Source organism: Orcinus orca, chromosome 19 (genome assembly GCF_937001465.1).
Source record: "Orcinus orca chromosome 19, mOrcOrc1.1, whole genome shotgun sequence".
NCBI lineage: Eukaryota > Metazoa > Chordata > Mammalia > Artiodactyla > Delphinidae > Orcinus > Orcinus orca.
The window spans coordinates 13,937,568-13,963,502 of NC_064577.1; the positions used below are offsets into that span (position 1 = coordinate 13,937,568).

The following is a 25,935-nucleotide window of genomic DNA, read 5'->3' on the forward strand; positions in this document are numbered from 1 at the left end:
ATACATGAAATGATTATCGCATAAGTTTAGTGAACGTCCATCATCTCATATAGATACGGAACTTAAAAAATAGAAACAAGATTTTTCTCCTTGTGATGAGAACTCAGGATCTACTAACAACTTTCATTTATTATCATACAGTCGTGTTAACCATAGTTATCCTGTTGTACATTACATCCCTACTTCTTATCTAATGACTGTGTGTACCCTTGGACCACCTTCATCCAATTCCCCCTTCCTCAACCCCTGCCTCTGATAGTCACAAATCTGATCGCCTTTTGAGTTTCGTTTTTTGGTTTTGCTTTGTTCTTCTCAGTTCTACACAAGTGAGATCATACGGTAGGTGGTTTTCTCTTATTTTACTTAGCATAACACCCTCAAGACTCATCCACGTTGTCGAGAATGGCAGGTTTTCCTTTTTTATGGCTAAATAATATTCCTGTGTGTGTGTGTGTCTGTCTGTCTGTCTTGCATCTCTCTTATCCAGTCATCCATCGATGGACACTGAGATTGTTTCCGTGTCTTGGTTACTGCAAATAATGCTTCCATGGACGTGGGGGTGCAGATCTCTCTTCAACATAGCTTCCTTTACCTTTCTAATGAAATACGGACACTTCTCTTTCCATAAATTTTCAGGTGTTTCTCCGATTACGATATCCATACACGTTATCTGAAGGAAACTGAGGAGAGGGGCTAATTGGAAAAAGACCAAAAAGCAACTATCCATTCCCTTCAGCCAGCAATAACCATCACTCACGTTTTGATCACTCTTCTTTCAGACTTTATACCCACACACATCTTTTTTTACACAAATTTAGAATTTTACTGTACATATTTGGTAGCCTTTTATAATATGGTGAACTTAATATATGGTGAACTAATTTTTTTTGAAGAAAAATGTTGCCTATTCTGCTTAGTCAGGGAAAAGCATCAGACAATAAAAACAACTTCAAGCACTCTCATCTCTGAAAAAATAAGGAACCCCTGACTGAACAAAAAAGACTAGCATCTTGATAAAGCCAGGACCCAGCCTCCCATGAGCTCTGGCCTGGGCAGCACCCCCAGGCAGGTGATCACAGACCCCAAGGACCCCAGAGTCCTTCTCACCTGCCAGCCCATGAAATGGGCAGGGGCTCAGCCCCAGGTCTTCACATTTCCACTACCTGCTGTGAGACTTTAGACAAGTTATCAATATTTCGCTTTTCTAAGCTTCAGTTTTCTCGTCACTAGAGTAGGCCATGAAAAAGACTCTCTTTCTGGGGTTGTCACAGAGCTATAAGGAGACACCGTGCTCCAAGGACCTGGTACTGAGCCTGACACCAGCTGGGTGTTCAGTCTTACCTTTCTCCATCCCTCGTCCCTAAGACTCCAGCCTGTGAGAGGACCATTGGTCCTGACACCTAGGAAGTCCTCGTCTTCCGCTACCCTCGAGAGTCATCAAGAATGCGCACGCGTGCAAAAAATGAGCACTACGACGGGATTCCCTGGCGGTCCAGTGGTTAGGACTCGGTGCTGTCACACCGGGGCCTGGGTTCGATCCCTGGTCAGGGAATTGAGATCCTGAAAGTTTCGAGGCACCGCCAAAAAAAGAGCATTACAATGGTGCATATATATATATATATATATATATATATATATATATATATATATATATATATTTTTTTTTTTTTTTTTTTTTGCGGTACACAGGCCTCTCACTGTTGTGGCCTCTCCCACTGCGGAGCACAGGCTCCGGACGTGCAGGCTCAGCGGCCATGGCTCACGGGCCCAGCCGCTCTGCGGCATGTGGGATCTTCCTGGACCGGGGCACGAACCCGTGTCCCCTGTGTCGGCAGGCGGACTCTCAACCACTGCGCCACCAGGGAAGCCCTACAATGGTATTTTTAATAGCCAAAACAAGGCGGGGATGGGGGAGAAGGAAAGAGAAACTCAGAAACACCCTGAATATCCATCAACACAAAATATAAAATGAACTACACCATATCCATACTACAGAATATCACACGGCTTTTATAAATAACCATTGATGTATATGTACCAACAGGAAAACACCTTCAAGATGTATTATTGAGTGGAAATGAAAAAGAAATAAAGAACTAATACACTCTTGTTCTTTAAAAGAGGAACTAAACCCACGAATCATTAGCATCTATTTCCACAAGGGGCTGGGGAGGTCATCAAAGGAGGGGCGCTTAGTCTGATTCGGTTTCTCACCCTTTTTTTCAGGATCACCCTCTCTTAGGTACCTTTGAGGACGTCTTTCCTGATCACTGCCCCACCACCATGAAACTTTAACACTTCAGCTATACTTGTTGGTCTGTATGTGTATTGTGACCCTTTGGAGGGTCACAAACCACAAGTAAGACCCAGGACATCCTTGCCGTCCAAGAACCAATTCCCTCCCACCCACTGTGGATGTATAGTTTAATTCATATGTGACTTGTGTGGTTAAAAATGAATAATTAGGGACCTCCCTGGTCGTCCAGTGGGTAAGACTCCGTGCTCCCAACATGGGGGACCGGGTTCGATCCCTGGTCGGGGAACTAGTTCCTGCATGCAGGCTGCAACTAAGAAGCCCACATGCCACAACTAAGAAGACTGCATGCCACAACAAAGATCCCGCGTGCCACAACTAAGACCCAGTGCAGCCAAAAATAAATAAATAATAAAAAAATAAATTAACTTTTTTAAACACTATAAAATTTTTTAAAAATTAATAATTAAAAGTTCCTTCCCCAAACTATTTGTAGATGGGGCCGCCAGTGAGGCCTGGGAGTACAGGAAATGCAAATACGACTTCAGCCATACTAAGACGGTTGTGCTTATCCCAAAAGGATACAAAAACCAGAAGAAAATTCTAACCATCCTATAAACTGAAAGTCTCATCTCAGCTACTGTTTGGGATGTACCTCGTGTCCCTTAATGCTGTCTAGTCCTTGAGAGCCCTGATGTCCCAATGACCCTGAGCTGCTGTCTCAGAGCCCAGTGAGATTGCTCTGGTCTTCTGGTTTCCCTCCCACCCACCCTGTGGCTGAACCATCTTCTTTGCGGTTGGTTTCCTCCTCGCCCCCTCTGGGTTGCCTCTGGGCTCCAACCCTGGCCCTCTTCTCTTCTCTATCCACTGGACTCCGTGGGTGACCTCATCCAGTATGGCAGCTTGAAGACCTACACCAGAAAGACTTCAAAATTTTAACTGCAGCCAACTTCACCCCTGAACTCGAGCATCCTCTTTCCAAATGTCTACTCAATATCATGACTTGACTCTATATAGGAATCTGAAACTTGACACGCCAAAACGAACTCCCGACATTCTCCCAAGACCCAGGTCTGCCAATCCTCACCTTCTCATTTAGCACCGGCTCCTTCCTTCCAGTTGCTTAACCCGAAAACTTTGGAATTATCTTCAAGTTCTCTTCAAACCTTACACATCCAATCCCTCACCAGATCCCATTGGTTTTACCTTCAAAATACAGCCCAGATCCAACTGTACTACCCTGGTCAAAGCCACCATCACCTCTCACTTATGTTACTGCGATAATCACTCTACTCATCTCCTCCTTTCAACCTCACCCCCCACTCCATCTGCATCCCCCACATCCATTCTTAACAAAGCGGCAGAGTGACCCTTGCAAACAATAAATCAGGTCACACCAATCCTCTGCTCAGTGGCTCCCCCTGGCACACGAAGTAAAAGTTAGGATCTCCTGAGGGTCTCCAAGGTCCTCCGGCCCTGGGCCCCTCCCACCCCTCCCTCGAATACTCCCCACCCCACCCCCACACACCCTCGCTTGGCCCAGCCACACAGATCTTGCCGCTCTGAACTGAAAGTATGCACGGGCCACAGGGCCTTTGCACTGGCTGTTGGCTCCGCCTTCTGGCTAGAACGCTCTTCTCCCAGAAATCTACACTCTTACTCTCTCTTCCAGAGGCCTTTGCTCAAACGTCCTCTCCTAATAAGACCTTCCCTGCCCATCCCATTTACAATTACAAATCTTCTTAATCACTACACAGTTTAGTTTATGGTCTGTTGCCTTCAACTAGGATGTAAACTCTATGCTGCCTTGTTTACTACTGTATCTCCAGCTTTTATGTGGCACCTTACACACTGGAGGTGTTCAGCTCTCAGTCAATGAATGAACTTATCTTGTTCATGTGCCAAACGGTTCCAACGGGAGGGAAGTGCCTTTTTATTATACCCAGCAGTTCTGTCACCTCAGGGAAGGTCTCTAAGCTTAAAAACACCACCTCCCCACCAATACATACCCACAGGTCCCTGAACAACTCAAAGGCCAGTGGGCACTTTCTGTGGCTGAGCCAGCAAACACCACTGGTTCATATGTTTTCTAAGCTCAGCAATTTGCTGAGGGCCCAGACAAGCAGAGGGCCCCTCCTAACTGCCAGGCACTGTTTTTCTCTCCACAGCTTTACCTGAGCCACGAAGAATCTAGGCTCCGTGGAGCTCTGAGCTCCATTCATGGAAAACCCTTAAACTTCCTTCATGCCTTAAGTCAGAATATTTTCCTTTTCTGATTTGGAAGAAAACCAGAGGTGTTAAAACCGTACATCTTGACCCAATTTCCTCCGGGCACGCTCTCCCTGGGCTCACTCACTCCAGCACAACCCGTCCCTCCCGCAAGACCCAGTAGGAGCCAGACTTCTCAGCGACTTCATCCAACCCAGAGCTCCGGCAGTGAACCCGGAACCCAGTTCCAAGCGGCAATGTCATCCAGAGCTGGCCCCACGCCTGTCACCAGGAATGACAACAGTTCTTTAAATCAGACCCTCTGCTAGCAAATGAGGAACACACCAAGATAGAAGGAAATCAGCTTTCCTTGAAGCTTCTCTGAAGTCTGTTGAGAAAAGAGGAATCTGTACTGATTGAGTAATAGGGAAGGCCACCTGCAACTTCCACAGAACTTCTTCTGGACTTGAAAATTCTATGAGGTCAAAAAAAAAAAAAAAAGATTTCCAAGATGAAAGTGGTCCAACTGTACAAGGATTCATTTCTCATCTCCCTTTATAAGTGCTGCCACATGGTTGTAAAACCCCTGCGAGGGAGGGGGAAGCAGTGGGGAGCGCTGGTCCCAAGAAGGGACCTGCCCCCCGCTGCTCCTCCAGCTGGCTGTGTGTCCAGAGCAAGTTCCTCAACCTCTCTGAGCCTTAAGTCTGTGGATTTGAGAAACGGAATCCACCTTGCCAGCCTGCTGCAAAGACAGACAAGAACTCCCGTGTGGAAGGCCCATCGCAACCATTATAGGACTAAACAAATGAAGCTCTTATCACATACATTCAATACTACTTATGTCCAGAATAAGTGAGCAAGCACCGTGAGCAAGCACAAGGGGGGGAGAAATAAAAGACAGCCATCGCCCTTGCCTTCAAGAAGCTTAAACTTCACCTGGGAAAACAACACACACAGGACTGCAGAAGAGGTAGCCTTTGCAAAGCAAAACACCAAGAAAAGCAAACACCTCCATCTGCTGCTTTCCTCCAACTGTCCCTTGGGTCTGCTTATTTGGATTCTAATATCTGCTTAAGTGTCCATCAATCTGGCTACTTCCTGCACTGCTAAAGGCCTCAAAACTGACTGTAAATGAAGTCTCTAAAGCCAAGCCCAAGGGGATGGCAGGGCCATCTCGGCCCACGTTCTCCCGCTAAGGTCCAGCCGTGGCTGACTTCACCCCATCACCCAGCCAGGGCTGCCAACCGCCTGCCCCTGTCACCCATCCCACCCTTCCCAAGGGTGCCCGTACAACGTCCATCATCCTGCTCATCTCCAGTATAGCACTGGACAGAAGACCACCTGCTACATCCCCAGGCCAGCTGAAGAAAGAGGAAATGATAAGAAAGGAAAAGGGAATCCAAGGGCAGCCATTAGTAAAAAGAGAAAAGAGGAAGCAGAGGGAAAAACAGAAAGCAAGAAAAATCATAGGAAAAATGAGGAACGTCAGTAACTCTCACTTGACATCTAACTTTGCAGCTTCGGAAGGGCTTAAACTTACGTTTGGGGCTTGACAAAACCTCAGAGATGGAGGAGAGCTAGGACCAGGAACCTGCCTTCTCATTTTACAAGTGCTTTTTCCACCACCAGTAACCTGTGCAGCCTGGATGTAAAACTAAAGTGCATTTGGAGGTAGAAATGGAGACAGAAAAAGAAGTGAATGGTACTAGGCACGACAGCCAAAACGTGGAAACAACCCACACTCCCATCAGCTGATGACTGCATAAGCAAACGTTTACGATAGAATACGTAGAATATTTACGATAGAATATTATTCAGCCATGAAAAGGAATGAAGTCCCGACGCCTGTTACAACGTGGATGAACCACGAAGACATCATGCTAAGTGAAAGAAACCAGACACAAAAGGTCACATGTTGTTTGGCTCCACTGATATGAAATTCCTAGAATAGGCAAGTCCATAGACAGAAAAGAGACGAGTAGTTGTCAGGGGCTGGGGCGGGGGGGTTGATGAGGGGATGGGAAATGGCTGCTTAATGGGTATGGGGTTTCTTTGGGGCGTGATAAGAATGTTCTGGAACGGGACAGCAGTGATGGCTGCACAACACTGTCAATGTATTAAATGTCACTGAACTGTATACTTTAAAACGGTAAATTGTGACGTGGTATGTGAATTTTATCGCAATTTTTTTAAAAGGTGGGAATATGAAAAGAAAAATGAGAAAACTGGATGCAGAGTAGGAAGAACAGAAAGTAGTCAGAAATTCTTGGGCAAGTCACGATTTTCTCCAAATCAGGGACCCTCTCTGCTCGTCAGACCAGGGGAACTCTGCCGTATCAAAGGAGACATCTCTTCTTACACTGAGGAGGTAACAGACGCCTTAAGCAGGGGCTGCAGACAAAGAACCACCAGCAACAGCCTGAGAAGAAAAACAGCAGTGAGCAGAGAGGAAAGGGGCTTTGAGGCAGTGGGCGGGGGGAGGAGAGGTTCCTGCAGAAAAACTAGCTGGATCCCCCCGGGAACTGCCGAGCATTTACTATTTATCCGCACTTTATACTGATGCAACTGTTGATTCCCCAAATATAAGTCCCCAACGCTGGGCCAGCCACTGTCATCGGTGTCAGGGATGCTGCAGTGACCAAATCCCTGGCCTCACAGAGTTAACCCTCTGGGGGGTAACAGCGCTCAAACCCATTGGCTGGTATGACCCAGCTTAATATAATATGTGGCTCAGCCCACCAAGTGTAAAGAAAAACGGATAAATGAACTCTTCTTCTCTGATTTTTTAATACATTTTAATCACATCTGGTGGCTGGGTAGACATTAGAGAGACAAGGGACACAGTCTGTAGAAAGAGCGGGAAGCCACCTCACAGGGTGGGCTCCAAGCAGAGACCTGGACGTGGAAAACCAGCTATTTTAACTAAAAATTCTTTTAGGCCCTGAGTGAGGAATTTGACTTCAGGCCATTGTTTCAGACAGAATTCATCCCAAAGACATGTTCCAATGCCTACGTGGACCCTCACTTGTCCTGGATTTTAGGGGCCCTGCAGTGAACAAACCAGAAGCGCAGCTCTGCCCTCGTGGGGCTCACAGTCTACTGAAGGATCTGGAACATAACGTATGCACAAGGAACACGTGTGAAGGAGAAAAACGGGACAAGCACAGTGTCCAAGGTTTTGACCCCAAACTTATTACACAAATGAGTCTCCCACCCAAATCCAGGTTCAGGGCCCTGTAGGAGTTGTCTCTGGCGGCCAGAACAAAGTACCACAGGCTGAAGAGACAAGAGGAATCTGTTGTGTCCCAGTTTGGGAGGCCGGAAGTCCAAGATCAAGGTGTCGGCAGGGTTGGTTTCTCCTGAGACCTCTCTCCTTGGCTTGCAGACAGCCATCTTCTCCCTGGGCCTTCATGTGGTCTCCCCTGTGTGTCTGTGTCCTAACCTCCTCTTCTTCTAAAGACATTCTAATGACCTCGTTTAACTTATTACCTCTTAAAAGACCCTATCTCCAAATACAGTCATCTTCTGAGATACTGCAGGTTAGGACTTCAACATATGAGTTTGGGGTGGGGGGGGCGGGGAACAATGCAGCCCATCACAGGTCCCAAGTGCTCCCAGCACCCTGGACTGCCTCCTAGGGCCCCTCACTCCTCGGGGCATATCTCCCTAGCCACTCACCTGGTTCCCCATGGGTGACAAGACCTCTGACCACAGGGACCCGTGAGTGTTGGACAAGACGCCAATCAGTCTCATTCTCAGCTACATCCCCAGGGCCTATAGAACACGCACAGCTGGTGCCTCGGAGGGGCCCAATTAAAGGCCACAGGGATGAACCTGATGAAGCTCTTACTCCAAATGCTTAAAGCTTGTCTGGGACAAGAATACTGACAGTTTTTTTAATCACCCAAGCAGGGGATGAGGAGGTGGCTTCAAAAATAAGTTCAAAGGGGGCTTCCCTGGTGGCGCAGTGGTTAAGAATCTGCCTGCCAACGCAGGGGACACGGGTTCGATCCCCGGTCCAGGAAGATCCCACATGCCGCGAAGCAACTAAGCGCGTGCGCCACAACTACTGAGCCTGCGCTCTAGAGCCCACGAGCCACAACTACTGAAGCCCGCATGCTTAGAGCCCATGCTCTGCAACAAGAGAAGCCACCGCAATGAGAAGCCTGCGCACTGCATGAAGAGTAGCCCCTGCTCGCCGCAACTACAGAAAGATTGTGCACAGCAACGAAGACCCAACACAGCCACAAATAAATAAATAAATTTATTTTTAAAAAAAAAGTTCAAAGGGTCCAGTGCAGAAAGAGCAGAGGGCTGAGCGGTTGGGACAAGGCCGAAAGGGAGAGTCGGGACTTCGGGGTCCAGGAGCTCCAGACCCTCCCCCGTCACCACCACTTCCTGCGTAGCCTCTGATAACAGGCCTCACACGCATCACCAGCTCACCCTGAGTTTTAAAGCATGTTCACACCCACCATCACCTTGAAGATTCTTCCAACCTAAGAGGCAGCAGAACGGGTGTCACCTCCCTTTTGCACAGGTGAAGAAACTGAAAGTCAAAGATTTTTTAACGAATTTTCAAGGTCAAAGATCCAAGAAGTGTGTGCGGGTCCTACAATTAGAACCCAGGCCTCGCGACCACTGTCCACAGAGCCCTCAGCTACACCTAACTGTCCCTGCGGCAGCCCCGCCGAGAAGCGGGACGGGCAGAGAGGACCAGCCCACAGGACACCTGCTCACCCTTCCCCCTGCCACTCCGGGGTGTCCTGTCCTGTGGCCCAAAGTGCCTCGTTCTCCAGGATCCAGTGGCCTGACTTTGCTGCTCAGTGCTGAGCTGACCTGGCTATCCGCCTTCTAACCTGGGCCTTCCCCATGACCCCAGTCCTCACACCATGACAAGGCCATTCACATCTTTTCAGAGAAAGACTGCTTAGGCCGTGAACCAAAATCACAGCAAGATGTGCCCAATTCTCTAGGGCAAGCTCTCTCTTCATCCTTTTAGTTCATCCATCCATCCAGCCGGCCATCCAACAGTTACCGAGCCAGACCTCATGGACGCCAAGCACTGTGCCCTTGTTGGTGGGGGGGGGGGGCAGGGGGGATGGACAAGGACGAGCAGAGATTTGGGAAGCAGGTTTCCTGACCTGGAGGAGTTCAGCGTGCAGGAGGGACGTGACTGCAGCCCAACGTGGTCAGTGCCATCACAGTGGGAGGCCCTATGGAAGCCAAGGAAGAAGGACCAGCTCGCCAGGGGAGAGACCAAAGGCCACGCTTGGGCCGGTTCTGGAGGCTTATCATTCCCCAGGCAGGCAGGAGGGGGAAAGGACCCCAGACAGAGGGGCAGCCACGCAAAGGCACAAGGGTGTAGAGGTGTGTTGCCAACAGAGGGGCAGTGAGGAGGTCAGGCCGGGAGGCCAGGTGTGGTCTGTGAAGGCCCGTGTTTGTCCCTCAAGAAGCATCCTGACACCAGGACAACAGGGAGTCAGCGGAGGGCTCTGTCAGACTCAGGTTTTAGGAGTTCACTGCGGACGGTCACGCAAGGCTAGGGGAGAGAGGGGACACTGGCCCTAGCCTGGCATTCCTGTCTTAGGAATATATACTAAGAAGCAGGTTAACGGAAAACTTGTCCACTGCCAGGGGGGTATCAGGCACCTTCAAACTGCTTCCCTGCAGCCATGCCCCTTGGGGTGCAGCCCTCCGAGGACAGCTGTTACTCCTCCTCTCCTCTCTCCCCGACAAACCAGGGGAAAGCCAAGTGCAGGTGACTCTGTGACCATCCACCATGCCAGCTGCAGGTCCCCACGGTGACCCTTTCCAACTTGCCTGCATTTCACATCCGTCCTCGTCTGCAAGAGACTTGCCACTGTAGCTGAATATATAGAGTCCTGATGACTTGCAGGGAAGCATAATTTACACCTTCTGCTGCTTCTCCGAGGAATCCTCTCCCCAAGACTAATAATACAGCAGACCTGGCACCTACAGTGACGAAGCACCCCAACCAACCCCTGGCACTCAATTCCAAAACAAACCAGATTGGCACTCGCGCTGGCATCTCCCAGAGCCATGCTGACGGGCAAAGAGGAATGCTGGCATTCAGCGGACCATGATACTGGGCTTTTTAAACCGTCTCCCCGCAGAGCGCTAGGGTTTCCTGGAGGCATCCCCGGAGTCATCTGAACAGGATGGTGATCAAGGTCCCCACCCACCCCCGACCATGGTCCCCGGAGGGCATGTGGAGCCAGGAAGGCAGCACTTGTGTCAGACCCCCCCAAGGAGCTATAGCACCAGTGACCCCGGGTCGGGGTGATTTGGAGACTTCAGGCCAGCTCTCTTCCCCCTGCCCCCATTCACGCCTCATCCAAGCCATCTTCTTGGGCCGGGGACATAGTCAAGAGCAAAGGGCAAGAGGCTCAGGCCAGAGGTGGCTCCACAACCCCCCCGGGGTGGCCGATGATGCTTTGGCCAGGCTATTCGCCACACATGCCCCACTGGCAGGCCTCCCCACCTGCCAAAGGTGCTCGGCATGGCTCCCCTGGGGACTCTGCCCAGGTGAGGAAGAGAGCCGGCTACGCTTCTACTCTGGCCATCTTCTCCTGGGGGTAGCAGAGGAAGCCCATCTGAAACCCTCCACACCCGCGGCATCTCCGCAGCCACGCCCACCGCAGGGCTCCTTAAGGGCACACACGGAGCAGGTCTCGTCCCACCACCGGCGTCCGTAGGAACCCCCCCAAACCCCAGCTCACTGTCTGTCTGATCCCAGATACCCAATCCACGTGCCTCAGTCGTCTGGCCTCAGTAGCAAGAAGAATCCTTTAAAAGATCCACACCAATATTTTTTTTTTCCTGAAGACCAGACTGTCTCCTCTTTTCACAAGAGAGTCAAAAACAGGAGACCCTCCCTGCTCTCTCCTCTGGGTGGGCTGTCGTGAGCCCAGAGAGATGACTTCTCCTCTGTGCCCTTGTTGGTGGGTGGGTGGGGGGGCAGGGGGGACGGACAAGGACGAGCAGAAAGCCCTACAAGTGCCACCATGAACAGTCAGATTCTAGGGCCGGGGCAGAGGGGAACAGGGGCACAGGCAGAGTTTCCCACTACTGTGCTCCCCTCCTGCCCCCAAAGAACCTACAACAGCCATGCTCAGAAATTCGGCAGCTGGCGGGCTGAAAGAAGGAATCAAGGGCCCCACGGCCACATCACAAACACATCAACTTGAAAATATCCGTGGGTGCCGTGACCCCACCTCACTCTGAGCAGTACCCTACCCACAAGGCCTCAGGATGCAATCTTCTGCAGAAAAATCTGCCTTTACAGGCGGGTTTATCTGCCACAAGCTCTAAGATAAAATTCCCCTCAATTACTGACCTGCAGCTAAGATTCTAATCTTGGTCACACCCAGGCAGGTTTATCACACTCAGGGAGGGTCTGGATGGGAGGAGATTCAGACAACTGTGACATTTCAGAAAAAGGAATTTCTGGCTTAAGTCTGTGGTCGAAATACACCACGACAAAGCCGTGGGTCCATCCACAGTAGGGCCGTGACTTCCACTGGCAAACACACCTTCAGTGATGATGCAAAACCTGACCGAAAGGGACTTACTTGGAAGAACCAAGATGGAAACTGACGTGAGGTGACAAGAGCCAGAGAGACAAAGTCTCTACCAGAAATGGTGACCAAGAGGTCTGGACTGACGATCAGGGGAAACAGGTTTTTTTTTAACTAAGAAAATAATGGCAAGGACGATGAGTAATGGGTGGCCACCAGCATATCCGGAACCTTGACACCAGGCTCCCTGCAGAGCATTTACAACAAAGGACACAATTCTAACTTTCACAACGACTCTCTGATATGGGTCTTAAAGATATGGAAACTGAGGTCCAAGGTCAGGTAAGCAAGGGGGCCCAAAGTCTCACACAGCCAGCACCCAAACCCAGGTCAGCTCAGCTCTGAACACCATTACACCAGACTGTCCACAAACTGAGGACAGTCCCACTGGAGGATTCCAGGATTGTTGCAGAAAAATGGGGTCATCCTGGAACATGAGACAGGCCCCAGGGTGTATGGGGTTGTTAGTTTTTATGGGCTGGGTAATTTCATATGCTAATGAGCGGGAGGAATATTCTATCTTGGAGAAGGGATGGGGATTTCCAGGAATTGGGGCACCGCCCACTTTTGGCCTCAAACTGCCATGGTGCCAGTGGGCGTGTCCTTAACATGCTAATATTACAATGAGTGCATAATGAGGCTCGAGGTCTAAGCATCGGAAGTCAATCATCCGCCATCTTGGGCCTAGTAGGTTCTAACCAGTTTCTGTCGTATCCTCAACGGCTGCGTCACTGTTTTAACGGTTGTGCCCTGCCCCCTTCCCTCCTGTTTCAGCCTCATGGACAAGATGACGCTCCTACTTCCCAGCATCACGCATCCGGAGAAATGCTAAAAACAGCTAAAAACACGGCTGGGGAGGGAGGCAGCGGCCAGGTTATAAAGGGCCTTGTAAGCAAAGCTAAGTCATATTATATCATAAAGGCAACCAAAAAGCTAAGGAAAGTCTTCAGCAGGAGCGTTCCGTGGTCAAACTGGCCAGAAAAATCACTGTGGCGTCACTACGGAGAATGGACATCACCAGGGGACCAGAGGAGCAGCCACTGCTGTTAGGGACCACGGCAGTAATCCAGGCAAGAGGAGAGAGGCCAAGTGCAGAACAGTGTAGACCGGAGGGCTCCACCCAGGGGCTGCGGGGGACGCCTGCTTGGCGGCACCAACCACCATCTCCGGTTCCGAGCCCTAGAACACCGGCCCTGTTGTCCTGAGCCCCATAACAACGCTTTCAGAAGAGAATTTCCAGCCAGGCCCTTGAAGCAAACCTTGCCTTTGGCCCAGGACCAGCAAAGATGAAAAGGAATGTCGAAGTCCTTCAGCAACCTCCTGCATGTCACCTCTCCCGACAAACAGCCTTTTTCTCATTATAAGAGCCTCTTCGGGGTGTGTCCGGGCAGCCGGAGGCCCATCTGACCCAGGTAAGAAGCAATTAAGACTAATTAGCCCAGCCTGAGCAGTGGCAACCATCATGCAGCAGTTCCTGAAACACCCCCAGAGGTGCTCTCCAGTTGTGCTACTCAAAGTGTGGGCCCAAACCAGCAGCATCTCCTTGTCAGACCTTTTGAGAAATGCAGGCTCTCAGGCCTCACCCCAGACCCTCAGAATCCAAATCTGCATTTAGTAAGATGCTCAGGTGATCTGTACCCATGGGTCAGAAAGCCTTTTTTTATTTTTTTAATTTTCTTGGCTGTGCCGCACGGCATGTGGGATCTTTAGTTCCCCAACCAGGGACAGAACCCATGCCCCTTGCACTGGAAGCGCGGAGTCTTAACCACTGGACGGCCAGGGAAGTCCAGAAAGCCTTGACCACGGCGCTGCAACCAGGCAGCCTTGTGCTTGATCTCAGAGGGGCCCAGGGAAAGAGGTTTCTCTCACCCAGCAGCACCCCATCCATGGAAGCCCAGTTAACGAGCGGCTCTCAGCATTCAACTTGGCATGATCCCTAGAACATGTGGGATGTAAACTCCACTAACAGAGTGTATACGAGATGCCAGCTCCCCTCACAGGAACCCTAGGAAACTTAGGAAGATTCTGCAACTCGCCCAGGCAGCAGGGGCTGAGGCAGGATTTGAACCCAGAGCTGCCAGACTCTTGCCCTGAGCTCTGCGGCACACATGGGGGGTTGGTTCTGCCCCCGTCTCTGAACACGGTCAGAGCAGTGCACACCAGTGGTAGCTGCAGGGCTCACGTTCCAGCCCACAAACCAAACCACACAGTGCATCTAGCATCCCCTTGGAACCGATAAACCGCCTTGAGATGCGGTGGCCACACCCCCACTGCATGTTTTTCTTAACACAGTCGGTATCCGGCAAGACCACCCCAGGCTCTCTCTCTGCCATCAAGTTCGTACTGCAGTCAAGACCCTGGGCCTACTACCATGCCCATGTCACTCACCACTCAGCCCGCAACCTCTCTTCCTCATCTGGCCATGGTAAAACGTGCCTGAGCCCCACCTCCACCCCGGTAACTGTGATCAAGGGACCCCTCTGGGCAAACTGGAACACCAGCTACCACCCTCCCCCATCCTACCTTTTTACCATCTCCATACCTCTCTTCTCGGATGAAACAGGCTCCAAATGAGGTCTAATTCCAAAACCTGTGTTCCTTCCCTGACCCTGTGTAGCCTCACATGATCCGTGAAGGAAAAAGAAAGTAAACTAAATCCAATCTAATTCCAGACTTTAATCATGACTTGCAAACTTTAAAACCCCTTAGGGTACTCAAATGCTTTCCTACTCAAATTGTGGCTCAGAGGCCAGCAGTATCAGCATCACCCGGGAGCTAGGTAGACAATGCAGAGTCTCAGGCCCCACCCCAGAGCCAGTGAATCCAAATCTGCATTTTAACAAGAACCCTATGTGATTTGCATGCACCTTAATACGTGAGAAGTGCTGTCCTTAATGTCCTACATGGTAATGTTGTACAGGTAGATTCTATGCGCCCACACCAAGCGGGAGGCCCCAGGCTTCCAGGACCTTCTTTACAATACGAAAATATTAGACTGACTACCAGATTAGTAGATTTTGTGTGAAGTATGTCCTTGATTATCCAAAACTCAACAGAGTTTTATTTTTCACTCCAAACACCACAAAGGCTTGTAGCTATTTATCAATAAAACACTTGCTAAATGAGAACAGTGGCCTCCAACTTCCTATTTCTATTTCTACATTATATTGTGAATCAAAAACAAATGACACTCTTCCATGAACCACTGCTAAAATAAGGAGCCTCTGTTATGATTAAATTAGGACAAGGACTCATTTCTGTAGAATTTTTGAAATATCATCTCTAAAGAGTTTTTACAACTTAATTTGGTTTTTTTGTTGACTAATCCGGGAGTTCCCTGTGCATCTGAGGAGCGAATGAGAAGGGTGGAGGAATGAAGGCATTTGAGAAAGAACAATGGATGCAGAATGTCTGGAAGGGCTTTCATTCCAACAGAACAAGTGTGAAACTGAAGTCTCTTAGAGAAATCACCTGCCAGAGTCACCCGGAGGGGCTGGCGCATCCCCGAGGCACACTCCAGAGAAGACCTTGGCTCCAGGTCTCGACTTATCCCCTGAGACTTGCTGAGAGCCTGGCATACACAGTAGGTGCTCAACTATAAATATTTGTTTTTGTTGAACCAAACGTTGACAGATGTATTTACCGCAAAGAAAAAAAAAAATCACAGGAAGTCTGGGATCAGGCCAAGTATCACTGGTGTGCCCAGCATCATGCTAGATGCCGGGAGAGCTTGCGGGAGGGGGAGCTGATGTGAAAGCACAGTAAGCACTCATCCTGGTCTCAGGAGCCATGGGCACCTGCTGAGGCTGAAGTCATCAGACTGCTGCAGAGTCCCAAGCCTCACCCCAGACCTACTGAGCCAGAATCTGCCTCCAACAAGGTCCAGAAGCCTTGCTCTAGAGGCATCAAAATCAGCTTGAGAAGCACCACTCTAGGCATGGCCATAAAATACTGAGATTGAACTGGAACAGGAACGGGGCATCCCCGAGTCAGGACACACCTGGTGGTCACCAGAGCTGTCCACATACATTCAGCTCGCTCCTTCTCTCCTTCTGGGCACATGGCAGGATCGCATTTCCCCACCCACTTGAAGTTAGGTGTGGCTGGGCTTTCATCAATGAGAGCTGAGCACAAGTGCCATGTGTCACTTCCGGGAAGACGCTTTAAGAACCATGTGCTGTTGATCAGCAGCAAGATTACAGACAGTGGCTGCTCCCTCTTCTTGGGTCCTGGTCCTGCAGCCCCAAACCAACTGAGATTTGGGGGCTGTTTGTTATGGCAGCATTTCCTAACCCATCCTGACTGACACAGCATGTAAGCCCCCAACACTGCCATCTTCAGAGCATCTCTGTTACTCCCCCATCGAGATCCGCTTAAACGCAACATGACTTGAGGATAGGACCTCTTTTTAAATCCCAAACAGCATTACTTAACTCGATTACCTTCTACACTCTTCAGACTCCAACCATCATCTTCTTTTCTCCTTTCCCCAGATTTCCCCACATACTAATGCTTTTATCTTACCATACCGTATGCTTTTTGGTAAGCTGCTTTACATCCTTTTCTCAACAAGGTGATAGACAGACAGTCACACATACAGACACACCAGACGTGGCTCCAAATGAATTTTGGCTGTTTCCAAAAAAATCAAATTCACCCCTCGAAAGACAAAGATTTGCTGTTACTAAGGATATCTAAAAGAACGTGGCCTTGGGCCAGGCAAGTATTCCTTCAACCTGTTCTTTGCACAAAAGGATGCATGGGACACAGTCTCTGCTCTTAAAAAGCAATTCATTCTTGGAAACACCATCTCTTTTTGCCTTGTCATAAGGTGAAATCCAAACCATGCTAACTCCATGAAAACACTTAGCATCACTGACAAAAATGTTTTCTTCTTAAAATTCTGTGGAGCCCCTTTTGCGTGGCTGGCCTTGTGTGAAGAACAGGTGAATCTTATTTTAACCAGTTCCTCTTGGTAGGCAGGTAGGGTGTGGCCAGTTGAGCTACATTAGAAACAGGCTGCAATGGGTATTCTGAGGCTTACCGCTTACCTACCAGATGCTTTCTGAATCCACATTTCTAGATGTGGAATTGCTGGATCAGAGGGCACGTACGCTGTTAAGGTTTTAAGGTATATTGCCAAATTACACTCCAGGAAGCACACGGCAGTTTTCTTACACCCTTGCCAATACTCATTCTTTTTTTATTTTGACACTTTTCATTAAAGCTACCTTTTTAAAAAATGTGCAATACTTTGACTACTAGTGAGACTGAATATGCTGATGACTTTGCATCTTCTACTATAAAGTGTCTATCCAAGTTCATTGCCCATTCTTGTACTGATGTGTTCCTTTTGGGCTTTTAAAAATAACTTGTAAAAGAACTTTCTGCATTAAGGACATTAACTTTTTCACAATTTTAATTTGCCTTTTACCTCTTTTTTTTTTTTAAAGGAAGAGGTCTCTGGTGGCAGAATGGGCGATTCACAGATGAGGACGATACCACAGGGACAGTGCATCACAACTCACCTGCAGAGGTGAGGCCCCCTCGCCCTCCCCAGTCAATCTACCAGCAAGTCCTTTTGACTCAACCCTCAAAATACATTCCAGTTCCATCCACTTCTCTCTCAGCACCTCCACTCCCACCAGCCTGCTCCCAGCTTCCTAACTCGTCTGCTTGCTTCCCTCCCTACCCTCTGCAAATCCATCCTCCACACTACAGCCCAGGTGAGCTTTCCAAAACAAATCAGAGCACGCGAAGTTATCAATCAAACCGAAAGCTACCAACCACTAAAAAGGAAGGATAATTAGGGAATGTGACAGAGGTGCTAAATATCGCTATCATATTACAATATATACATGTATCCAATTAACACGTTGTATACCTTAACTTTACACAAGATGGCATGTCAAATGTATTCAATTAAAAGAAGCCACTGGTAGCTTCAAATCAGCCATGGCAGGAGTACTTACACCCCAGAAATTGGCAAACGCGACAAATCAGAACTTCTCTCACTTCACCTCCCACCCTCCATCCGCCAAAGCTGATTGTTAAACATTTACCAACACACCAGTGGAGGCAAAAGCAGCTTCAGTCAGTGTCAGAGAATGACACTCCAATTTTGTCCTCGCAAGACTGCTGAGGAGGAGGAGAGGGAGGGACCCTTCAGACGGGAGACTGTCTCTGGCAAAAGTATGGATAGACAGAGACCCACGCGGGGAGCACAGCTCAGCAGATGCCCAAAGGACATCAAGGAACAGCTGGGCCCTTGGAATGATGATTTTGCAGTTAAGCCCCCAGACCATAAATGCAAACCTGGGGAAAGGCAAGCAACCTCAAATTATGCGACAGTTCATTTCTTCCGCCACGCAGGATAGCGATGCAAAATACAAGTTCGTAGGGAAAAGTCAAGCTACATATATGGGGCGGGGGGGCAGCCATCCAACTTACCTGCCTCCCTGTCACATCCCAACCTCTCTTGTCCTCGCTCCCCGCTCTCTAACCATTCTGGAACCCCTCCCTTCCTGCACCCCACACCCCTTGTTTGTCACCGTACCCTGTTTTATTGGCCCCATACCACTTTAAAAGTATACATACATATATATATATATATTTTTTTTTTTTGCTAGTTTACCATCTCCCCAACTAAAAGGTAAGCGTCTTTTCTATGTCTTATCACTGCTTCCCCTCCAGCAGTGCTCACAGCCCATCGTCGGCACTCAATTAGGGGTTGTTGAATGAACGATCAACTTTTGAACAGGGACTGGCAAACTACACACAGCCCATAAGCTAAGAATGGCCTATCCATCTTTAAATGGTTGAAAACAAAGCGAAAGAAGAAGGATATTGCATGGCACAAATTCAAACCTCAGTGTCCATAAATAAAGTTTTATCGGAACACAACCACACCCGTCGGTTTGGGGCTCCTCTCTAGCTGTTTCGTGCTCCGCGGGCAGAGCTGAGCCACTGTGACAGAGACCATATGGGCGCTCTCACGGCTTCTCACTGCCTGCAGCGCACTACACATCGCAGGGATGCAGCTGTAACGCGAGTGTGCCTCTTGGCCTGCAAAGCCTAACATGTTTCCTGGCCCTTTACAGAAAAAGTTTGCCAACGCAGGTGAAGAAGGAGAAGGCTCTGAGAAACGTTTCTCAGGGACAGCAGACCAGGCTTGCCACCCGAATGAACAGGAGAGAAAAGGTAAGAGGCGGGCAGAGTCAGGTGACGCGGTAGAGAGATGGTGGCGACATGCACAAGGGTTTGGAGGGTGGGGGAAAAAGAGGGTGAAAGGAAGGGAGCGATTAAGAGTTTAGCTTGGACATGTAAGTCCCTGGGGACTGAGTCTGGAGACCAGCTCAAGAACCGAGGGGAATACAGTGAACCGGGAAGTTAACCTAATAAAACAGATCTTTACCAGATGGAAGACAGGAGAGACACTAAATGCGGAGGGAGGAGGTGGGTGAGTCCTCTGAGGAATCTACACGAACCTGGCACAATTCACACAGCTGTCGCAACTGAACCTACACAGTGTCACCCATGCTCTGGTCCTCCAAAGGACAAGCCAGGCCGAGCTGCTGGCCACCATTTCTACTTCTCTCCACAGGGCAAACACCACCCAGCAGCCTTGCCGCCGTAGGCAAGAGCGGAATCTACTCATTGTGCAATTAAGGACCGGGGGACCCGTGCTGACATTCTGGTGGAAAGCTTGTCACGTGCCGCCTGCCTGCTGGGAGTGATAAGTGGGCAGCTGGGAGAACACCATCCCCTGGAGCGGCCCGACAAAAATCCCGACACCTAACCGGTATCCAAGCCTTCCTGGTTTACCAAACCTCTTCTTTCACCGGCCACGTAGGGACCAGCATCCGTCCTCGTAGACGAGGTCGACCAGGCTGTCAGATAAAAGCTGGGCTTTTTCAGGCTGGGAAGAGTACAAGCGGGTCAGCGTCCCATTCATGTTTCCAGCTGGTAATGGACTGCAGGGATTCATGTGGTGGTTAACAGATGTCAGGGATTCCTGCCGACTTGTTGCTAAGGGAACTTTTGTGAAGATGCCCCGAATCCAGAGACTCCAACAAGCCCGGCCGACTGCTTTGAAGTCCTGAGGGGTGGCCAGTTGACCAGACCAGCACAGAGCAGTGCAGAGGGGGGACGCCCCTCCGGATCAGAGGCAGACAGAGTATGGGCCAAAGGCAGAGTTTCACACAGCACAGGAGCCACAAACACGGGCCACAGCCCCCAAGTCAAAGGGCAGGATGACTTCGTGAAGATGGCAGAAAGCACCGTAATCTTTTCGATCACAGCTACATGCTCCGCAAACCACCAGCCCTAATTATGCCTTTTGTGAAAGAGCTGACGACCGCCTTAAAAAATACGGGTGTGAGGAACAAGGTCACGCCCATTTTAGGTAATTTCCACGTAACAGAAAGAAAGGCCCTGTATTAAAATCAATTTGTATAACACATCAAGCATCTACTAGATGTCAGGCAGCTCGGAGGCACCCTGTCCATTAACAACCAGCACCAAACAGCCCCGCCCTGGAAAAGCTGGGCTGGTCTGTCGGTGGCCCAGGGGACAGACCCAGGCTTCAGGGACAGGAAAATCTAGTTTCAAAATCAGCTGCACCATTTACTGTGTGGCCTTTATAAAGAAATCCCTGGCGACTTTAAAAACAAAAACGAACAACAACAACAACAACAAAAACTTGCAAGGATGGCGATGGAGAATTTCCTAGCAGAATGGCCAAATCTGTTCGTTCTACCCCCCACCCCCACTCCAGGCTCTCTCGAGGGTCTGGCCTGGCGCTGCTTCCTCTCTAATGGATCATCTGTCCCAGGGTGTTCTCCCTACCCTTCTGAGGTAGCTAGTCTGCAAGACAGCCTCAATGAACCTTGCCTCGCTGTATACACACCTGTGTGCACCTCCCTCCCACACTGTGACTCACTTTACCCGTGGAATGTGGTAGAAGTGATGCGCCAGTTCTGAGCCTACGCCTTAAGAAGACCTGGCAACTTGCACTTTTGTGTTAAGAAGCCTGAATGTTAAGCACTCCAACTGCCCTGCTGAAGAGAAAGGCCATGCAGAAAGGCACCCGAGGATGACACCACGCAGAGAGAAAGGCCAGATGGAAGGCACCAGGCATGTGAGTGAAGACACCATTTTGGAGGTGCCAGCCCAGCTGAGCCTCCAGGACCCCAGCTGCGGCCACCATCTAACTGCAAATGCATGAGAGACACCAAGATCGACGGCAGAAGAAGCGCCCAGCTGAGCCCCGTCAACCCACAGAAATGTGTGAGATAATAACAAACGGTTGTTTTGCGGTGGCTTGTTACATAGCAATGGATAAAATATTATCCCTTAATGATCCACGGCACAGCCCACCTCCCCAGCCCCACATCTCTCTGCCCCAGCCGCACCTTGTAAACTCCTGCAGCACAATCACCTGAACCCAAAAGGGGAGAACAGAAGGTGAAGAGAAGGAGGTGCAAGGGTGACCCTCTGCAGCTGACTAGTTCAGCTGGCAGTGTCATATTCCGTTAGTACCTCTTGAGTACCTTGCAAGTGACCTTGCAGCCAGATCGTGGATCCAGAGAACAGCACCTCTGTCAAGGAAAGCTCTGTTGTGTATGCATTCCAGTCTTATTAACCTCCAGAATTATTTCCCAAAAGCTCTGGTGGTTTTTGCAGATGCCTGACAGTATCTTCCAGAGCCCTAATTTCTTCTCTTCGTTCGAGGGAAGAGCATCACCTCAGCTCCTCCTAGACCACGTCTCTCTCAGATCCTTGACCTCTTCGTGGCTGAACAGACCCTCAAGAAAGATGTTCCTGGCTGCTTTTATCTAAGGGCCTTGATAACTCCTCGGCAGCTGTGGGTCTTATCTGTTAGGCCTCCTCCCTTCTCTGGGAGGAGCTGGCTCCCCTCCACCTGGCACCCTCTGGAAGGCTGCCCCACTCACTGAATAGCAGGATCCTTGTGGCCAGTCCTTGCCCATCAGGGCTCCCCCCAGCTCTGCTTGGCAGAAGTTTTCCTGGAGGCCGCCCTCTGTAAGCCAAGTATGCTCTGTCCTGTCCCCCCATTTCCTTGGGGTCTTGACCAAAGAGATTTCCCCAGGAGCCAGGACCAGAACCTCCACCAAACTGGCCTCTCCACAGGGGCAAGCCACCAGGGTGGATCTTTGGACCGTCTCAGTTAGCTCGCAACTCCCCGCCACGGGGTATGCTTCCTGCAAACCAGGGCCTCTCAGTTCCCCTTTTTTCACATGAACAAGGAGGAAATCCTTGGGGCGTGTGCATTTTGCACACACTGCCCTCAATCTTTAGCACACTCTTGCCAAGATGGGGTTTCCTGACATCACTCTTTCCGCCAGAGAGCAAACGGTGCACTGGGGTGGGGGTTATGCTGGCAGTGCCATTCTCAGTTGTACACCCACCATCCCATTCCTGCCGCAGGAGTCTGGTGTAGCCCCTCCTGTCTGTACTTGTATCTGCGACAGCTCCCCTGGCCTTCTGAACTCCATGCCCCCAGCAAGCTCAGTGCCAGGCACCCACTAGCAGAGGCTTCCCAGCTCTAGTAAGTGGGCCCTTCTCTGGCCTCCTGGCTTCTGCACTAACACCTGGCTGGCACTCCTCCAGTGCCATATGCTGGCCAGCCCACCGCCGGCAACCCCCTCAGGAGTTCTGCATTCTCCCCTAACCCAGCCTGTCTCTGGGGAGTCACCCCATTCCAAGGGACCCTACCTGCATCTCCTCCATCCCTCCCCAGCCTCAGCCTCGAGGTCCAGCCTGCTCAGGGAAGAGGTTCCCACAGACAAAAGGGCCTGATCTATGATCCTCCCTGTGGAAGATGCGTCTGCTTTGGCCCTGAAAAGAGTCGCGGGGCTCAGGCCCACTCCTGTCTCCACCTGTGGGAAAAGCAGCGGGCTCTGAGCGAAATCAAACTCCAGGCTTCGCAGGAGAGATGCTCCAGGTAGGAAGGAGCAGCTGCCCTCATTGGAGCCCCAGCGTCCCTGCCTCCCTTATGGATGTGGTCACTGGCAGGTGGACCTCGGGAGCTGCACTGGCCCTTTCCCACGGGGATCCAGACCCTTTCTTTACTTGCCTTCTGGTACAGCTGGGTTTAAAAGAGACACAGGCACAGAGGGTAGCATTCAGCCAGCTGAGCTGCTAACCAGCTACGCAAGCATTACTCCCTGGCCAACTGCCTTCACCTGTCTCACATTCAGTTTGCCTGCCTGTAAAATGGGGATAGTGCCTCCCCCTTCCCAGGGCTGTCTGGGGAATTGGTGACACTGTATGGACCATGCCTGGTGCCTAACAGGTGCTTAACAAACGTAAGCCCCTCTAGGGGTACTACTCACACAGACGGGTACTTGTCTGAAAGCACCTTAGGCAACACACATGCCACGAACTGTGACTGACACACCCACAGCTGTCCTAGCTGATCATTCTGCTTGTCCCCTGGGTGGTCTGATTCACGCTCCCTTTCCCCCTGGGAAGAAAAAGCAAAGGCACTTCACTCTTGCTAACACAGCCGACAAACCCACCAGTCTCACCCCCCACCCAACACACAGCTGGCTGAGTCCAGCCAGGGACACTCCTCACCAGACATCCAACAGCCAAATTTCCACATCAGTGTTTCCTGGAAAAGTGTGGCCACCAGAGGACTCTACGACAGGAGTCTCTGCCAGGGCTGCTGGGCTAGAAACAAGGAGGCTCTGGGTCTTCATAAGAAGCAATTCACTTGCTTTCTTCCACACCTGAATCTCAGGAAGGGAACTACGAAAGCTGAGGAACACCTGAACCTCTCCTAGGCAGCCAGGCTCTCAAATGACAGAACCACGAAGGTGCCCGAATATACTCAGCTGACAGCCCAGGAAGGCTCCTTCCAGCCTCAACTTGGCCAAATGCTACTAATCCATGTAGGAGGGATTTTGTTCTCTGGACCTGAAAGAAACATCACGTACCTCTAAGAGGCCAGGCTCTACTTTGATAAGGTTTCCACAGGATATTTCTCAGGCAAACTCACCCATAACCGTTTCACCTCTATCTAGCTTTCTTTCTGTCTTTTTTGAGTTGCACAGAGCATTTTCAGTCAAAATTTGCTACTTTGTTCTTTGTGAAGTAGGTGGGGGGGAGGGTAAATTATTAATCAGTTTAGTCTCTATGATTTGGACAGTTTTGCCAGAATACTTCCGTCTACTCGCAGCCTTTCACTAAAGGGGACACCCTGTAAAAGCCCACCCCGCAAGCCACCAAAGGACTTGGGGAACTTAGAATCCCACTCAGGCTATGACCATGAGCTCGGCGACGAGAGGACATCGAGGCCTCCCAACTGTCACCCAGACGATAAACAGCCAGCCGACTTGGCTCAGCAGGTCCTGTGAAGCCCGGGGCCAGGCCAGAACACCAGGACAGGCCACTTTTCAGGCTCTGAACCCTGGCCTCGGGGAGCTGGGCCAGGGGACGGGGCGCTGGCCGGGGGCTGCAGCACCCCTGGATCAAGCCTGCTGACGGGGCTCGGGCTGGTGACTAGCCAGGCTCAGCTGACCAGTAAGTGGGCGGCCCGGAGGCGGCCAGGCAGCTGACCCGCGGCAGGACGACCGTCCACGGGTCGGCAGGCTCGGGGCTCCGGGGCCCAAGCGGTGCCACTTTCCCCAGCCCCATCCTCCGTGCGTCTTCCCTGGACCGCCGGACGCCGCAACCCTTCTGCGGCCCCGGCCACCGCCGGAACGCTCCCGCCAGCTCCCGAACTCACACTGGCAACAAGTTCTCGCTTCCTCAGGGCGGCCTCGATGTACTCGGGAGGCCCGGCACGGGGAGCGCGCGGAGGGCGAGCCCCGCGCTGCCCACGCCCGGAGAGGCGCCCGCCGCCTCCGCCACCCCCAGGAGCGCGCGGCTCTGGGTCGGGCGCGCATCGGCGGCCCACGGGGCGCCCCTCGGGCAGGGGCGGCTCCGGCCTCCCGGGCGCGGGCAACAGGTATGCGAGCGCGCCGGTCTCCCAGCCCCGGCCCTCGCCCCTTACCTCCAGCAACTGCACGTAGCTCGCCGGGAACCAGCCGCGGAGCCCGTCCTCCTTCTCGCCTTCCCACCAGCCGCCGTCTGGGACCTGCAGCAGCGTGATGAGCTCGCCCGCGGCGAAGCGCAGCCCCTGGCCGTGCCGCTCCCCGGAGAAGGGGTACAGGGTCCGGCAGCGGGCGCCGGACATGGCCTTGGCGCCCGGGCTCACAGCGCAGCCTGCATCCCTGCCGAGCCCCGCAGTCTGGGCAGCGGTTCCGCGGGGTCCCAGGCGCCCGGCGCTCCGGGCTCCCGCGCTCTGGGCGCGCGCCGTCTCGGGGGTGCGCGGGGGTCCCCGGCTAGGCGGGGGACGCGCGCCCCGCGCAGGGAAGCTGAGACTTGCTGGCTTCGGAGCGAGCGGCAACGCCCCCGGGCCGGGCGGCTCGCGGCTCCCAGCTCGGGCCGGGGGGGGGGGGCGGGGCTCAGGGGGAGGAGACCCAGGCGCCGCGGGCTCCGGAGACAACTTCCCGGGGACGCGGAACGCGGGCGGCCGCCGCGAGGGCCGGCCAGAGCCGGGGCCGCCCTGGCGCGCGGAAATGCGCAGCTCCCCGCGGAGGTGGGATCCGAAGCATCCCCCTCGGCCCCGCTCCGCGGCGAGGGAGTGGCGGCGGACGTGGAGAAGGGGCTGGCGGCCGGGTAGCCTGCCGGGGGCTCTCTCGGCGCGAGGGGGCGGGACTGGGCGGGGGCTGGACCGGGGTGGCCACGCCCTCTGAGGGCCGGGCGCTCCCTAGCCGAGCGGGCGGGTCACTGGGGAGGGGTCTCCCGGCTCACACCCGCACCACCGAAAGCGACGGGGATAGAAACACCACTCTACGCGTTTTGTAG

The 25,935-nt window shown here is 51.7% G+C and overlaps 1 protein-coding gene and 1 long non-coding RNA gene across 5 annotated transcripts in view; both read right to left on the reverse strand.

Moving 5' to 3' along the window:
- The window catches only part of GAS7 (growth arrest specific 7), a 201,320-nt gene extending 175,572 nt beyond the window's left edge, over positions 1 to 25,748 (reverse strand). The window contains exon 1 of one of the 4 annotated variants that reach the window (XR_004481842.2): positions 25,079 to 25,748. Coding sequence is in view for 2 of the 4 variants with exons in the window: in XM_033422858.2 (XP_033278749.1) it covers positions 25,079 to 25,261 (183 nt within the window). In the remaining 2 variants the exon portion in view is untranslated. The remainder of the gene's footprint in view (positions 1 to 25,078) is intronic. The other 3 variants (XR_004481844.2, XM_033422858.2, XM_004266841.4) reach the window with 3 other exon arrangements.
- On the reverse strand, positions 22,323 to 24,260 carry LOC117200353 (uncharacterized). The gene is made up of 2 exons (XR_004481861.2): positions 23,659 to 24,260; positions 22,323 to 23,545 (listed from the first exon to the last, which is right to left on the reverse strand). It is a non-coding gene; the product is annotated as an uncharacterized LOC117200353 (long non-coding RNA).
- Positions 25,749 to 25,935: the final 187 nt, after the last annotated feature.